The 16,914-nt window shown below is 34.9% G+C and overlaps 4 protein-coding genes across 9 annotated transcripts; 3 read left to right on the top strand and 1 right to left on the bottom strand.

Annotated features, from left to right (window-relative positions):
- The first annotated feature begins 881 nt into the window (after window positions 1-881).
- Window positions 882-7,558, top strand: LOC109544568 (kinesin-like protein Klp10A). 5 transcript variants are annotated; one of them, XM_019914846.2, is made up of 5 exons: window positions 882-964; window positions 1,943-2,089; window positions 5,402-5,703; window positions 5,759-6,068; window positions 6,433-7,558. In XM_019914846.2, exons 1-5 carry the CDS (start codon window positions 961-963, stop codon window positions 7,464-7,466), a joined length of 1,797 nt encoding a protein of 598 aa, XP_019770405.2. In that variant the 5' UTR covers window positions 882-960; the 3' UTR covers window positions 7,467-7,558. The 5 variants fall into 5 exon arrangements, with proteins under 5 accessions (XP_019770405.2, XP_048520178.1, XP_019770404.2 ...); XM_048664221.1 differs by having other exon boundaries at window positions 964-1,040; XM_019914845.2 differs by lacking the exon at window positions 882-964 and adding an exon at window positions 1,047-1,134.
- A 958-nt stretch (window positions 7,559-8,516) lies between these two features.
- On the top strand, window positions 8,517-13,006 carry LOC109544567 (probable actin-related protein 2/3 complex subunit 2). Its single transcript, XM_019914843.2, has 6 exons — window positions 8,517-8,692; window positions 8,924-9,017; window positions 10,583-10,872; window positions 10,935-11,140; window positions 11,198-11,414; window positions 11,642-13,006. Exons 1-6 carry the CDS (start codon window positions 8,619-8,621, stop codon window positions 11,667-11,669), a joined length of 909 nt encoding a protein of 302 aa, XP_019770402.1. The 5' UTR covers window positions 8,517-8,618; the 3' UTR covers window positions 11,670-13,006.
- A 169-nt stretch (window positions 13,007-13,175) lies between these two features.
- On the top strand, window positions 13,176-14,101 carry LOC109544531 (probable 28S ribosomal protein S23, mitochondrial). The gene is made up of 3 exons (XM_019914777.2): window positions 13,176-13,325; window positions 13,381-13,542; window positions 13,601-14,101. The coding sequence occupies exons 1-3, from the start codon at window positions 13,282-13,284 to the stop codon at window positions 13,896-13,898; spliced, it is 504 nt and encodes a 167-aa protein (XP_019770336.1). The 5' UTR covers window positions 13,176-13,281; the 3' UTR covers window positions 13,899-14,101.
- Window positions 14,102-14,211: 110 nt separating this feature from the next.
- On the bottom strand, window positions 14,212-16,901 carry LOC109544526 (DNA polymerase subunit gamma-2, mitochondrial). 2 transcript variants are annotated; one of them, XR_002172593.2, is made up of 6 exons: window positions 16,168-16,901; window positions 15,481-16,116; window positions 15,131-15,289; window positions 14,875-15,064; window positions 14,566-14,789; window positions 14,212-14,312 (listed from the first exon to the last, which is right to left on the bottom strand). XR_002172593.2 is itself a non-coding variant. In XM_019914770.2 (5 exons), exons 1-5 carry the CDS (start codon window positions 15,871-15,873, stop codon window positions 14,253-14,255), a joined length of 1,026 nt encoding a protein of 341 aa, XP_019770329.1. In that variant the 5' UTR covers window positions 15,874-15,938; the 3' UTR covers window positions 14,212-14,252. The 2 variants fall into 2 exon arrangements, 1 of the variants encoding a protein (XP_019770329.1); XM_019914770.2 differs by lacking the exon at window positions 16,168-16,901 and having other exon boundaries at window positions 15,481-15,938.
- Window positions 16,902-16,914: the final 13 nt, after the last annotated feature.

Raw genomic sequence — 16,914 nt, 5'->3', positions numbered from 1 at the left:
TTTGCACAAAATTAATATTTGGTAATGTCTACCTTCATAAAATTTGCTAATAGTTCCGCCTAATTTAATAGTTAATATATTAGCTTACTTCGCACACACTGATAACGCATAAGGATAAGTGTAAGTAAGACAATTAGGTGGTTTTTCGACGTGATTTAAAAGCATAATGTTTCTACGGAAATATATCTTAATACACGATACCAGGGGTAAGTAGCCTTAAGCAATTATAAAATACTATAAAAATCACAAAATCCTGCTATCAACCGGAAATTATTGACTTAAAACAAATGAAAAATTAATTGGCGTGAAAATACTGATAATCTTGTTTTCTTTTGCTTGAAAACATACGAACATCTTGTAAAAAATATTTTTTTGGTCGATATATCCTGAATCGTTTGAATCCTAGTTTGTTTCCTTACAATTGTTTGTTAGCAGATTACCAAGTGTTGTCTCGTTTAGAATAAAAATAGTAAATTAATAACTTATTCCTGAAAAAAATTGGAACTCTCATCAAAGCATCAGGCAAATGGCCAATATTTATTCCCATTAATTTAAACAAACAAATTAATTTGAAAACCTAATCGGCGCTTGATTTTTAATGTTCCTGTTTTTAACTTATTTCCATAAAAAGACTTGTACTTTTTAAAAACGTCCAACAAATTCAACTTTTATTATCTTGATAATCGCTTATATTTTTGTCCTTACTGTTGCGTTAGAATGAAGAAGAAATTGTTTAATTCCAAGGGAAAAAAGTCAAGGACGCTATTTAAATGAAGTAGCAATGTAATAAAAATTCATGAAAAAATCACGTAATTTTCCATTTAATTAACCATATTTAAAAACAGTGGTAAAGACTGTAATGACTCACTTGCTTATTTTTAAACAGTCTAGATTTAGATACTTCACGTGTTCATTGTTTTGCGATTGGCGACACCATGTGTGAAAGTGTTCTTAATCAAGATGGGTAAGTGAAGTTATAATCACCAAGATTATTGCCTAATTTGCTTCAAAGAAAATTACTCAAAAAAACATTTGAAAAGGTAAATATATTGAAAATTACGATTTTTGAAGATAATGTGAGTGTCCTTGGGGTTGAAGATAAAGTGTTAAAAGTCATGCGTATTTTATATGGGGGTAAGTTACAGATTAAAATAAATTCTAGGATAACTAACAAGCAATATTCATGGATTATTTCATATATTGTCAGTCGTGCTTAAGAACAGCAGGAAGTTGTGGGGGATTGCTCAAAAAAAGCCTTAGTCAAAATGCACAAAAATTTGCATTTTTCGTTGCGCAGTTTGGTAACTTTAATACATTCATGAACTCTAATAAGACACTACGGATTCTAATAATGACCATGAAGAATATTATTTTGGCTTAACAACGATTAAGAGTGAACCCACGCCATTTCCTTATAATGTTTTAAAGGAAAATCAGTTAGTCGAGAATATCGGACACATCGCAATATAACATTATGATGTTTACGCTGATTGTCGTTATTTGTTGTTCCTGTTACGTCCTTCTGAGATGGAAAAAATCGGCTTCAAATGGTAAATACCTTCTGAATACAACTAAAGATTTAAAAAAAATACCGGGTGGAAATATCAATACATTTTTCTTGCCCATTTTCTTCACAACCATCGACTTTCCCTTTGTATGTTCAGGTATAAATCGGTGAAATTTTCCTTAAATGGACTGTGGCGCCTTCCAGTCCATAAGTAAATGTAAAGTACCTAAGTGCTAACGCACAATCGAGTACTAATTGACTTAAAGAAGCTCTTAAAATATACTAATAAGGGAATATAAGCCATTATTAATGACGAAAAAGAAAAAGTTTAATGATAAGGTGAAGGTGAACCGATGAAATATCCCAAAAGGTGGAAAGCTGACAAACCTTTAGGAATTCTCCGGTGACGTAAAACTGATTTAAGCTGTTTGACAGGGGGAAAAATGTTTCCCTACCTCATCGAAGAAAATAAGAGATCCTCCAAACCCTCATCACCAACACCACTAGGGAGAAACAGTGAGGAGGTCAATCACAGAATGGGAGGGAGCCATGTCCACAATAATATTGCTTCAAGGATACAAAGTGAGTTATACGATAAACCTTCGTTGATTTAACAGATAATGTAGCTTTTCCCAAAATTTATTTTTGCAATTTGTGGAACCGTCATTATAGTAATTAATTTTGTCTTCATTTTATTGAACTTTCCGCATTCTTACTAACTCGTAACATGAAATAAAATGTTTCTAAGTTTAATTCGCTGTATTTATTGCACAAAAATTCTGAAATAGAGCCACAGATGTTGGGCTGCTTCCCAAATCTGCTTCCTGTTCATTTGAGTGTCCATGCTAAAAGTTTTCAAACGCAAAATCAATCAGCATTGCTACATAGTATACCTACAAGTGCTGCAGTCGACGTCACCCTTATCATATGTGATAACGATATTATTTTTATAGAAAAAATCAATTTGATTTTCAAAACTCGTTTTCTGTCTGAATCATTATCGTCAACGCTTCAGTACAGTATCATTTAATGAAGTATGATTTAATGATAAAGTTAAACAAATATCATAGTAAATATGAAGTCAAATATTTCCAGACTTCCTTCTATAAGGATCACACCTACAGTCAGATTAAGAATCGGTAAGTTCGTATTAAAGACATCAACATGATAATAGCCTTATTTATTTGTTTTAATAAAATCTTCATTTTTACAGGTAAATGTATACCTAAGCATGTCCGCTGTTTGTTTTTCAAATTAATAAAATTAAGAATCCAATTGGCAATTGGCAATTTCCTAATGTGCTACTTAACAAAAATGTGATTTTTTCTTTTCAAATCGTATGAATTAATTTATAATAAATAATAATCATAATGTTTCATATCAAACATTATATTTGATCTAAAATTTAAATTGTCAAATATAACATTTCCTAAAAAGTTAGTTTTCTTTCAAATTTTCCTAATTGTTTTATCTAAAACAGTAAATCATACTTTATGAATTCGAATTTTAGTCAAGTTTAATGTTAGTTGATGATTATGTTCAAGCACTTTTTGGCATAATGTAACTTTATTTGCATCAAAACCGCATTTTGTATTCATTTTTTTATTTTCGATTTTTAATGTTATTTGGAAGCGCCTTAGATTCGCTTAGTACACTATCAAATATTGCGACTAAACAGTAAATTTAAATTGACTAATTAGTCTCAAAATGTTAAATTTCTCGTTAACCTAGACCGCAACCAAAATGCAAAAGAAAAATTGAGTTTCTTTTTTAATGAGAAATCTATAGTTTTATGTTGTGATACTGTACAACACAATACATTTTTAAATGACCATTTCAATTATTTCTATAATCAAGTATCCATTATATTTCAATGTATTTCTTTGCTTTGTCGCTTTTCCGCAATTTTCAATTGATTTCTCGCAACCTTCAACAATTTATATAGATATAAAGGATATCGACAGGACACCAACTATTATTCACATGTCGGATTTACGAAATTTATTATAATATTCTTGCTTTGTGCCATATTGATTCGCGTATTAATTCACTGCCTAATTGGATCTCGATCTTTTATAATTTGCACAATGTGAGTTTTTCGTTGAATTTCTACAGGTGCAGGACCGGACACTTTTCGTCTTTAATTTTGCGAAAAAACACAGTGAATTTGATTTCATTACCATTTGCTCCTAATTGCACAATGGAGACAAATATTTTGTTTATGCAATACGCATTCGTTTAATAAAAATCATCTAATATATAGAAAATTATACGAACTAATCCTGAAAACACGCAGCGAAGCCAACCCTGATTGCATTAAAGAATTGCTTTTGAATTGGAGCCGTGGGTGCTTGCTAAACTGTTCACACCACTTTTCCTTTCCATACTACATACATGGTGCTAAGTTTTTTATTTAGTTATTTATCCTTGAGGATGTTCCATTAAAGCATAAACGTTAATTTATATTAGCTAGTTCCATGACCGATAGAACGGCAACTAGAAAGTTAAACAAACGTAAGTTTTCTTCTAAGATTTATATTTGCTTTGTGCGCTTTCCGCAAAACGCGTATTTTTTTTCTTTGGGTTTTGAGAAATAATTTGATTTTTTACTTATATGCGTACAATTTTTTCGTTTTTTCCAGTCTTTTATCATTTATATTATTGATTTATGTTTGAAGCCATTCCTAGTCCAATTATTTTTCACCTAGTAAGTAATTTAGTGCTTCAGATAAAGTTCCTACACGGTAGAAAGTGAAACAATAAAAAAATTCTCTAAATTCGGCATGCTCCCAGTTTGGAAAAAATTAGTCGCCTATGAAGTTTTAGCTCTTTAGCTATATGAACACGAGCTCCATATTTCGAAAATCAGTCCAAGAGGAAAAATTCATTAGCACATTGACAATAATTCAAAATGTCGCAGCAAAACCAAAAACTCGATTTTTTTTAACACCCTGCAAATATGAGAGCTTGAGATATAAAGTTTTTGTTGATGCCTTTGGTGTTGAATCATACATTTTTTTTGCAACTGGGACCATCTCATCCTTTCCGCAAGTTTGAATTATTTTATTATCCACCCTGTAGGAATTTTATCTGACGCACTAAACTTTTCCAAAAACACTTAATGACGAAAATAATTGGACTGGAAAAGGCTTCAAACAGAAACCAAATCGGCCAGAACAATTAGAATATATTCAGTTCTAAAGTTAGGGCAAATCTGACTCTGTAACATTTATTTTGTTCAGCAGTTTATATTCGTGTTTATATTCGTGCACTTAGAAAGCTTCCTTATTTTGCACCCTGTACATTTGACAAAGTTACGATGAATATAAAGTGTAACATTTAGACTGAATAAATAATTGGGTTTTCCATATAAAATGCAGGATAAATCAAAGTGATTTGTTGTGTTTTAGACGCTTGATAGGTCGATAAATAGGGTTGAGAAAACTTCTTGAGTAGAAGAAAGAAAAGGCGTAAAAATAATTTTTTTGTTGCCCCACGATTCTCGTTTTGCTTACCTTTAATATTCTGTTCTAAAAGTTTACAGGTTGATATTTTTGAAAGCCGTCAAATTCTGCAAAGCATCAGTCAAATAGCGCTGCTCAATATTCACATTTCTTGTTAAGGCTTGTGAATATGTGCTCCTGAGTGGTCCTTTAAAGTTCGAATACAAAAACCGCAACAAAACTGCTAGTAATTAACAGTTAGTTAATTAAAAAAATTAAAAGCATAAGTTTAGGTAAGTCCCGCGGATAATTTGGTCTTCTAAGGTCTTCTAAAGACATCGCGCCGAGAACTACAACTTCCTCGACAGTTAACCAAGACTTGATATAAAATTTGCCACAATTGAATGAAATGAGTTGTTTCTTTCAAGTAAATTGAAAAAAATTGTTACAGATTCCACGTCACCCCCTCCGAGTCCTCCCAAGTCCCCCACCAACAAGAAGGTCTCAAACTTAAGAAGAGACTCGATTTACGACTACAAGTCGGAAGCAGCTAAAAAAGTGGAATTAATCGCAAAAAATCGAGACGAGCGCCGTCAACGGCAAGCAGACGAAAAGGCGCAAAAGGATCTGATCATGCACCTGGAGCAGAACAACCCGTACTGGGAGTTTTCTCAAATGATCCGCGACTTTCGGAACGGTATCGACTTTCGGCCGCTCAGAGAACACGATCCTGTAGTGGAGAACCAAATTACGGTCAGTTCCCAATCCAAAACAGCCTCAAAAACCCAAAAAATTGCAAACATTGTAGGTATGTGTAAGAAAACGGCCGCTGAACGATAAGGAAGACAGGCGGAAAGAGGTAGATGTTATTACGGTCAACACTAAGAACCAGCTAATCGTGCATGAGCCGAAACATAAGGTGGACCTTACAAAGTACCTGGAAAATCAAAACTTTCGATTTGATTACGTTTTTGATGACTCCTGCTCCAATGACATCGTTTACAAATTTACGGCTAAACCATTGGTTAAAACAATTTTTGAAGGAGGAATGGCCACTTGTTTTGCTTATGGCCAGACCGGCTCGGGAAAAACTCATACCATGGGAGGCGAGTTTAGAGGTAAAATGATGTTTTATTTTAACGTTTTTTAAGTTCCACAACACACTTTGGGTTTGCTCTTTTTTCAACTGCAAGAAGCTTGTTTGAAATGATGTAGGTAGTAAAGTAGAACCTCTCAGATGCAGAAGTTTTCTACTTTTAAGATGCTATTTCAAAAAATGTTACTGCTAAGTCCTGGTTAAATTACAAAATAAATCATTCAAAAAACATGCAGAGATGTGAAACAACTCTATTGCAGTTTTGCCTTGACTGCAGAAATAATAATGCAACAGCAGTTTAAAAAGTAAACTTCCGCCGTATGTAGTTCAAAAACTTTCAACAAAATATTTCCGTTAAAGTAAGTTAAAGACGTGATTTCTTCTAGGAAAACAGCAAAATTTCAGAAATGGCATCTACGGTTTGGTGGCAGTGGACGTTTTCAAACTACTAAACCATCAGAAATACGCCCAAAAGAACTACATGGTATCTGCCAGCTTTTTCGAAATCTACGGTAAACTTGTCTTTGACTTGCTGGCCAAGAAGCAAAGACTACGAGTGTTGGAAGACGGAAAACAGCAAGTTCAGGTAGTTGGACTGACGGAAAAGATCGTATCAAAAGTGGAGGATGTAATTGATCTCATTCAAAAAGGCAGCATGGAACGCACCTCTGGACAAACATCTGCGAACTCGAATTCATCCCGATCTCACGCAGTGTTTCAGATTATTCTTCGCAAATCTGGGTCGAAACATGTTGACGGAAAGTTTTCGTTGATCGATTTGGCTGGTAACGAACGTGGAGCTGATACCAACAAATCGAATAGACAAACACGAATAGAAGGTGCTGATATTAACAAGAGCTTATTGGCTTTGAAGGAATGTATTCGAGCTCTGGGGAGAAAAGGCGCCCATTTGCCATTCAGAGGAAGCAAACTAACTCAAGTTCTTCGCGATTCGTTCATTGGCGAAAAGTCCAGGACTTGCATGATAGCTTTGATTAGTCCAGGCAATTTCTCTGTGGATCATTCCCTGAATACTCTAAGATATGCAGACCGAGTTAAGGAACTAATAGCCACAGATAGCCCTGAAGACGACGCAGCCGACGTTGCAATGTATGGAGAAGAAGACATCTCGGAAGACATAAACGAAGGCGATGAAGAAATGCTCCAAGACGAAGAAAGACGCTTGCATATCTCCTCAATGGAATGGGAGGTGTTGGAAAGCAACAGGCACGTTATAGAGAGTTGCGTGTACTTTCACAAAATGGCTTGCGATCTGTACAAAGCCAGTCAGAAGAACGGTTTCGATAAAAACCATTACGCCACGAATTGGAAGAATTTGCTTAATGAAATGATTGACATCCAAAAGGAGGCCCTACTGAAAGCCAATGAGTTTTGTAACGTATTGGATGGTCGCGTGTAGGTTTATGTTACGTGTACTTCAAGTTTTATTTATTTATTTCCTACTTTATAAAAATGCTTTTATTTTGAATAAAATCCAACAGAAACACGGAACTAGTTTCTAGATACAGTGAATGATATGTGATATGGGGACACCACATATTACAGGATGCGAGAGATGTAGGTATGTCTCACACACTCACATAATTTACGTTAATATTGATCTTATGCTTGATGAAAGCTGCAAAATTGGTCAATAAACGTGGTCGCAAAAACTTTCTTTCACCCGTCTCATCTGTTCAGGAGGTAACTTTGAGGCATTCTCCCAGGACCATTTGTCTACCAGGATATTTAAATTATAAACAAAATTGATTTGTTGAGTAATTTCAAATCTCCTAGGCCTGGTCTTTCAAAAAAATGCCAGACCAAGACCAAGACTATGTATGCAAGAATAAGACCAAGACTTTTACAAGAGTCGAAAAACTCTTGACAAGGACCATGTGTTGGTCTTGTTCTTGCTTTGCTCATCACTAATAACAAGGTAATCAGTAACCGCAAGTGCTCTTCACGTAATAATATAATAATAACACTAAAATAGTATGATTTTTTAAATATTGCAAATTAAGATGAGAGTTGAAAAAACGCGTCAGTGCCGTTTAAATTTGATGCTCCCTCGTACTTTATATACATACGTCTGGTTTTTCATCAGGGATTTGATTAAAGTAATGGTTTGCGGCGGATTTTAACTAACGAACTAAACTTTTGACATAATTCTACATCAAAGTACTCAGAGCAAAAAACCCGTTTTAAAATTGACACGTCAGAACCATAGAATACGCAGGCGGCGGCATCTTTCCGTCGGCAACGCTACCACCAGATCGCATTTTCATTTTATTAAATATTTATCAAGTGGATTAATTTTTTTTTGCTCACTTTGACCGCTATACCATGCAGATGATAGAACAAAATTAGAAAATCCCTTCAATTCTCGAAGACAAAAAAACCGCCACTATCGAAAGCAGTAATCTGTATTACCCACAACGGCCAAGTAAAGACGTTTGCATTTTGAGTGACGTTACTGACGTTGACTGACAATCTGCACCTCCCATGTCGGACAAACTAGGTTTATTTTCCTGAAATTGGCAAAATAGTACTTATTCGAGCGAGTTCCAAGATGATTTTATTAGAGATAAATAACAGGGTAGTCGAAGATACGCTTACGTTGAAGATAAAAAATGCGCAAGCCGGGTAAGTTGGATGTTTTGGCGATTTTTTCATATTCAGCAAAATGGGCCGGTTGGTTTTGGCTGGGTGAGGCATTCGTGTTTCCGATAAACATTAGTCTGCATTTCCTGTTGTAAAAGTTCATTGATTTACTATCAGGCGAAGGCCCTGAGACAGGAAGTTCCGCAATGACTCATCCTTTCAACACCCAAACCAGAATAATGGCAGGCATTTATTTATTGATGTTGTCCCCAGGTTAAAAAACGAGAGCATAGACGTGACAGTGGCCGATTTTGATGGGGTTCTATATCACATTTCTAATCTCAATGGAGATAAAGCTAAGATTAGGGTAAGTAAACAGCAATAAGAACATAACATATACGTGCCTCATTTGGTAAAATAACTGTTATCTGTACTTATCAGTTAAATTTGCGAGGCATTTTATTAGTAGTCTTAAGACCGCTTTTATATTAGAACATTCCATTCAAATCAACTATTTTTTATTTAGCAATTACAGGGAAAGTTGGGTCAAGGGTATCCGTTACGTCTACACCGTTAAAATGTATATCAAGTAGATTCTCCTTTTACTAAGTACCTCTTCGTTTTAGAACCTTAGACATCACTTTAGCTCTATCCACTGAAGTAGTCGTACATTTTTTAGCAATTCCAACTGTTATTGTGCTGTGTTTTTGTATATGTCGATCCCAGCCTTATTTATATTAAGATTCATGTCATAAGTGTTTGTAACTATCGCTCGCTGTTGCTCATCATATCATCATCGCATCATCTGCATATCGAATGTTATTCAGATTTTCGTCGTTAATAAACGCGCACCATCTGTTGTATCATCCAAGGCGGTATTAAATATAGTTTATTCTACTCTATTAGATTCATACCTAATATTCCGAACGATTTCTATTCGAGCTTTATAAAGTTTTGTCTGTTTTTATGCGAAATGAATACATGATGGTTGCTGTTCAAAGTTGATTTATTGTCTAACGTATGAACTTTGAACGAGGAACGTTCATTCTATCATCGTTTTTACTTTGGTTCCGGATTTAATACATTTATCTCTTAGTTAAATTTTGACTAATTGCGTTTTTGGCAAACATGTTTTGAAATCGTCCAAAAATACAAATGTTTAAGTTTAAGCGGTGTCGGGAAAGCAATGTTTTTCGGTCATGTGCAATATCGATTATTTCCGCAAGGAAACCGCGAAATATTTGCACATCATTATCAAACACGTGTATTTTTATTTCAGTTTTAATTTCCTGGCTGAATACTTTCTTGCCGTTAACTTATTACCTTTTTCTTGCCAACGCAGTCTCTGTTTACTTCCGGCAAATTGAAAATTACGCAAGCCTTTAAGGGAAAACTTAAGATTTATGAGTCAGCAAGGAGATTGGTTTTGTTGGAAATAGATGTTATATATTACATAAGTGGTTTCATGCGGATGCGCGAGAGTTTTAAAGATGGATTTAACATTTTTATACGGAAAACCGCGTTGCTTGCTATTACTTTCTACAGCGACATAAAGAAATACTCGTTTTTTAAATACGAAACCACACTTGAATTTGTATCGAAATCGCTCTTCTGAAGAAACTGGAAGGACAAAAAAACTAGTCGCTAGACCCGATAGTGGGGGTGTTTATATGTTCTATTGGTATACGATATACGAAGAATAGGAGGAACAATCCAGGAAAACCATCCAGAAGAAACTTATATTCAGCGCGTATAGGGAATAATACGCTAGACTCCACAAGGAACTTGCGAGGAATCACCAGCCAAAATTTAGGAAATGTGAGATTCAAATAACCCGCGCGAGAGTCTTTTAAAACTAAAATCAGAAAAATTCTCACTATGTATATAAAATGACTGTAATAGTCTCCTAAAACTCCTCATGGTTTTTTGCAGATTAGCATAGCATTAAAGTTCTATAAGCAACTTCAAGAACATGGTGCTGATGAACTGCTCAAAAGAGTGTACGGATCATATTTAATGGCCGCTGCTGAGAGTGGCTACAATGTAACTTGTCTCATAGATTTAGATAATATACCATCAGATTGGACAGAAGTGGTTCAAAAGATGGGGCTGTTGAAGAGGAACTGTTTTGCTTCGGTGTTTGAGAAATACTTTGATTTCCAAGTGGCAGGCGATGAGGGCCAAAATAGAGCCGTGATTCATTATCGGGACGATGAAACATTGTAAGTGTTTCTATAAGAAGATTTTCGCATTTTTTTTTCAATATCCGTTAATTTATTTACAGATATGTAGAAGCCAAAGCAGATAGAGTAACCGTTGTGTTTTCAACGCGATTTCGCGACGAAGACGATGTAATAATAGGCAAAGTATTTATGCAGGAACTTAAGGAAGGGCTAAGGGCTTCGCATACTGCGCCCCCGGTTTTATTCAGCCACAGAGAGCCCCCTAGAGAACTTCAAGACACTGACGCTAAAGTGGATAATAATGTGGGTAAGTAAAGATTCCATTGTGAACCATTCGGTTACGTGTAGTTTCATCGTTTTACAGGCTACGTGACATTTGTGCTATTCCCAAGACACACAGCGAAAAATACCAGAGACAACACTATCAATTTAATACATATGTTTAGACATTACTTGCACTATCATATTAAGTGTTCAAAGGCTTACATTCACAGTAGGATGCGTGCCAAGACCTCCGAGTTTTTGAAAGTTTTGAACCGGGCCAGGCCTGAGAATAAGTCGACGGACAAAAAGACTATTACGTGAGTATATATTAATTTTACTTTTAATTTCAGGGTCCAAAGGTTTCGCTGTATTTTTGATAATCAAAATTAACTCTCTGATTTAAATAAATCGGGAATTTTGCAAAAAGCTGTAGCTATGAATATCACTAGGCTTTAAAAAGACTTATTTGAATATACATTTCTTGGATTTTTTTCTATTCCTCATTTTACTGAATTATATTGACATATGTTATTTTCGTTTTTAGTGGGAGAACATTTATAAGAAGAGATTAGTGTAAATAGAAAAAAAACCGTTAGGAGTTCTGAACTATTCGAAAAAATGTTTGGCTCAACGTGAACAGAAATAAATTTAACTGCCAGCCCTATGATTTTGCCCCGCCCCGGTAAAATGATTTGTTTGTTGCAAAGTATATTTTGCCTTATTACCGCTATTTCTCCCCTTTATAGAAAATGGTTTTATATTTATTTTATACTTTTATAAGTTATAATGTTATATTTATTACGCAAATGGTTTGTTATTAAGCTGGTTAAATTGCAATAGATTATTCAAGTGTATTGTGGAATGTAGTACATGACGTGTTATTTGAACATTGGAATAAATTACATTTATTAGAGGCATTCAGCAGGAATAGCATTTTGGAAAATTTATGGAACTGACAAATAATGCCTTCAGTAAATTGGGTGACCAAAGTAAAGTTGACAAAGTAAATAAACATTTGGGCATTTGGATCTCTTTTTGAGATGAAATTTGATATAGCTACTTTTCATGGGGTCTTGCAGGAGGTTAAAACCCGTTGAAAATTCGTTGCATTATTACTATTATCGAGCAGTATTTTTTAACATTTTCTTGTCTGTGTCCGTTTTACCTCTTATGGCTAGATTTCAGGAGCGTGTACCTACTACTGAAATTTCAAATAGTGTTAATTTCATTATTTTAATCTACTTTCTAAGGTAATAAATTATAATGTAAATAATTACGTTCGAAACGTGGCAGTGAGCTTCCTAAATCGTGGTCCTAGCATTTTCAAATATGTATATTTTAAGTGATACTAAATAATTTTATTTAATGAGAGGATATCTGACTGGAATGACCAGTTACAGCTTATGTTTAAAAATTTGAATTGTAAATATTCCCTCACATATCCTCTTCAGGTTGTACATTTTTTTGCTTTAATCAAAATAGTTTGTTTTTGTAAATTTATAAGCTTTTTCTTCTCTTGGTCATACTACGATGGTTTAGTCTAATAAAATATTGTCAATTTTTTATATGATTTTTTTAAGTGTGCGATACCAACACTAAGTAAGTAAGTATACGATAAGGGACAATTGCCTCAAATATTAAGCACCTTGCAACAGTTACAAAAAAAGTAAATTGCAAAATGTATTAAACTTAATATTAATACATCAAAAATTCAAACCAAGTTAACTGTCGCGGGTTGAAGAAAATGTTTTGTAATGTGTAAAATTAAACTTCCAAATCAAATTTTAGCTTGATATTAGCTGTTAAATAATAATAAATGAAGTAATTGTACCTTGTCCACGCGTTCCGAAAATATATTATAGGCCGTAACCGTTGTTCTTGGATCATAGAAAATAAATTGTTATTTTTATGAAGCTCGTTTAATTTTTCCGAAATGTGGATTTTATGATTAAAATCTTTAAAATTGAATGGAAGTTTATATTTCCACTAAAAAAAACCGCAAAACGTCCTAAATATTGGCTGCAATTGGTTGATTATCGTGTCTGTACGTCACAGCAACGCCCCTATGCATAGGGCAACACTGTACTATGACACATAACCTCGTATTTTGAAGCAGATAACCCAATTTCCACTTTAAAACAATAATTTCTCAACTCCTTGCCCCATTAAACTAAAAATCAAAGAATGGCTGGTTCGAGACTAGAGAAAATTGGAACAATCTTCTCGCGGTGAGTCCAGCCTTAACGTGATTAAACTGTATTTCTAATAAACGTACAACACTAGAACAACGGGGCTGATCCAGTCGAAAGCCCTAAACTGGAATGACCGCCCGATTTGGTACGATATATATGCGAAATTCCCCCCAAAAGATGAGCCCCGATTTGATAGACCTGTTGCCAATATACAATTGAGAAATATATTCTATCCTGAAGACAAAATCCGGGCGTAAGTACCTTGGACTCGAACCGCAGTTAAAAATCTAACTGTGTAAAATATTATCTAGTATTTTTCACCGAAACAACAAACAAATCGGTTTGGTGTCGTTGGAAAACAGATCTCCAACGTTAACGCAAAAATTCATTGAAATCTACACGAAAGTGAAGGAACAGTACGGAGATGAATCTGTATCAGAAGAACAGCTATATAAAGAGGCTATAGATATTATTAACAGAGACAGGTACAATAAGGCAGTGGAAGAACCGGAAGAAGGCGAAGCCGTGAAACTCAGTCTGGCTTTTAAAGAGGCCCAGAATAAGCAAAAACCCACAGGAATTAGCGTGAAAGACTTGTTTCAAGAGTAATTAGCCAAGTTGCTTGTGGTAGTGTTCAGGTAAATAACAGACAAAAACTATGCGTAATACGTAAATGTAGGGCATAAGGGTGTTTGCAGTAGAAATACACGCAAAAGCTTTGCCTGGGAAATCTACATGGTTTCAGCAATGTATTTGTTTGTTAACTTGTAAACAAAAACCAGTGAAAGTCAAATACAGTATATGAATAGCAAGACGTGTTTAATGTAGAAAAAACCAAATACCACTGCGCTTGCTCTGAACTCTACTCGAGAAATTGAAAGGATCAACAGGATATGGACAAACAATGCTAAAACAACCAAAAAGTAATGAACAATTGACATATATTTGTTATTTTCTGAAAACTCAATAGTTTTTAAATAGTTGCTCCACGTAGGCCACCAATTCACTAACATGTACCTGTTCCTGGGCAAAAAAAAATCAATTAATGTATTCCTACCTCAGAGTTTTGAAAAGCGGTAAAATTAAATGGTTTATTCGGACTTGGAGTGCTTTAAAACGATTTTTATCTTTCAAGAGAGCGTTTTTTCATTAAAAGAACACGATACGTAATTTCGTTCAGATTTAGAGACAAGATAAAGTTCAAACTTTTTAACAAAGAAGTCATAAGCAAAAACTGGAAAAACTCATGTAAAGAAAGACTTCAGGAAACACTTACCTTTAATGTTGTGTCTCTGTTTCTAAGATGCACCAAACCATCCTTGAGTGTTCTCTCATTTAACACTACATTATAAGGTATCCCCATTTCATCATACTGCCTCCATTGAGCTTCAAGAGAAAGTTTTGAAGACCTCGGCAAAAATAATGTCGATAAATGATTCGTGCGGAATTGTTCAGTTAAATGCAAAGCCAGGTCATTTAATTCCTGTACTATGGCAGCAACTACGAATAAAATAAAGTAACGTTAGTAAAACAAAGTAAACCAAAATATACACGAATTATATTCTTCGACCATGAAAACTCATACCTCCTCCACTCGCTATGGCAAAGCTAATGCTATAAGGAGCAAGTTTCCGATGGAATCGTAATAACGCCCTTTTGTTTCCTTTATACTCAGATTCATCATACGCATCACAAATAGTATTCATAAACAAAGTATTCAAGTGAATGGTGCTGATTATACTACTGCTAGGAATCGTCTTCTTCCCATCTTTAAACTACAAGGCATAATGACTCTCAGATATCTCATAAGCGCCACACAGGATGTGGTAAATAGAATATACCTTATCTGCTTCACTAACATACTTTGGCCCGGTATGTAAGGCCAAAGTTTCAACAATATGCGATTTCCATGGATAGTTAGCCCTGATTTGGACGGTCTGTGTGTTGTTTGTCTCGGTTTTTATGTCGGTAACCGAATACCGGCCTGGACTTGCGGAAAACTGAAACAATTTTATGTAATACACTGTGTTCAAAATAAGATCTGAACATCAATACGAAAAATCCAAATGTTTCGTTGGGGCCCTATACATTATCTGAATGTTAAATAGAGGCCAACGAGTTAAAACGCCATTTTATCAGTTTTTTAACTGAAAACAGCGTACAGAGTAAAAATTATGATCAGAATGTTTACCTTGCGCCACCATATTCTTCGATCCCGTTGCCACTGATGGAAAAAAGGAACTGAATTCGTTGGAGTAGTAAAAATGGTACACTTCAGAGTTAAACTGTCTTCATTACCAAAATAGGCTTCAAAATCAATATCATTGCTATTCATTCTTTCTACGTAATGTTCCAGAATCAGATTTTCATTACTGATTCGTTTATTTTGAATTATTTCCGCAATACCGAATGGCAACCTATCTAAACATAGACGCTTTGCAAATTGAAAAGTTCCCTCAAAGTCATTATCTGAAATAAAGACACTGGTTTCTTTATTTATGATCATGTGATTGAACCATTCGTTTCTCAACTGGTGCAACAACAGATAGCCAACGGGGCCCACCTTCAATTGTTCAATTTTCATTCTAGGAAATACAAATTTTCGCAAAAGTCCATGCTTTTCACTTAGGGCAATAATCGAGTTGAACATTGTACTTAATTTTTGACTGAATTGCTTTCGTTTTCAAATAACAAATCCCCTCTACTCTTGAGAGGAATATTTCCTGGCGGTGCAACAAAATAGCCTTCTTCGGTAACGCAGGCGTTTTTCAAAATTTCCTCTTTGCAGTCCCCGTCATTAATTTGATCATCCCTTAATCGAAGAGGGCTAAAACCTGTGGAATCATAATCTGCATCTGCTAGTCTGGGGGATACTTACAAATCTTCCAGGACTGTAATAAGGGGCTCAACGCCGGTAGTATCAACTTGGTGGATTTTATCAGCGAATTCGATGGCAGCCTCCAAAGTCTCAATGCCCTTCTTATTTGCACAATCCACCAAAGACAACCTTTCTAGTAAGGCTATTGTTTCGCCGTCAATGTTCACTTTCGGGGGCGCTTTCGGGCTAATAATTTTAGACTTATAAGGCGTTTCCGGCACTAAAGCTTTTAAAGGGCTGACTAATTGAAACGGAGTCTTAACACTGTAGAATCGTCTCAGTCTGTTCATACAATTAGTTGATCTATTCATTACTAAAAGCGATTTCTTTTAGCGTTTGGAAAAGTATTTCAAATTAATTAGGTTAGGCGGGTTCAGCCGTCTTCTAAACATTTATGTCACCAAAACCCAAGACACGCCAAGAATCCATAAAAGTGCTGTGAAAATGCGGCAACATCGTCGCGTTACAGGGGAAGCACAAAGATTTGCCATCTAATATTAATACAGGGTGTTCGGTAATAAAACTAATCAACAAAGAAAGGAAATTTGTACGTGTTGTTGTCTGAGTCACTATCTACTTCTTTTTAAATAATTGCTAAAATTTAGAACATATTAAAGGGCCGAAAATTCTACATATCCGTTCACAAACGATCTTTTCCATACACAAATATGTTTCTTTACTATACAGGGTATTTCCAAATAAACTTTTCTTTAGTTATTCGTTCATTATTGAAAATAATTTGCAGCT

The sequence above is a fragment of the Dendroctonus ponderosae genome, unplaced genomic scaffold, assembly GCF_020466585.1.
Source record: "Dendroctonus ponderosae isolate FM_Combo_2020 unplaced genomic scaffold, Dpon_F_20191213v2 Dpon_F_20191213_2, whole genome shotgun sequence".
NCBI classification, from domain to species: domain Eukaryota; kingdom Metazoa; phylum Arthropoda; class Insecta; order Coleoptera; family Curculionidae; genus Dendroctonus; species Dendroctonus ponderosae.
This window is presented reverse-complemented; position numbering and strand designations above follow the sequence as displayed.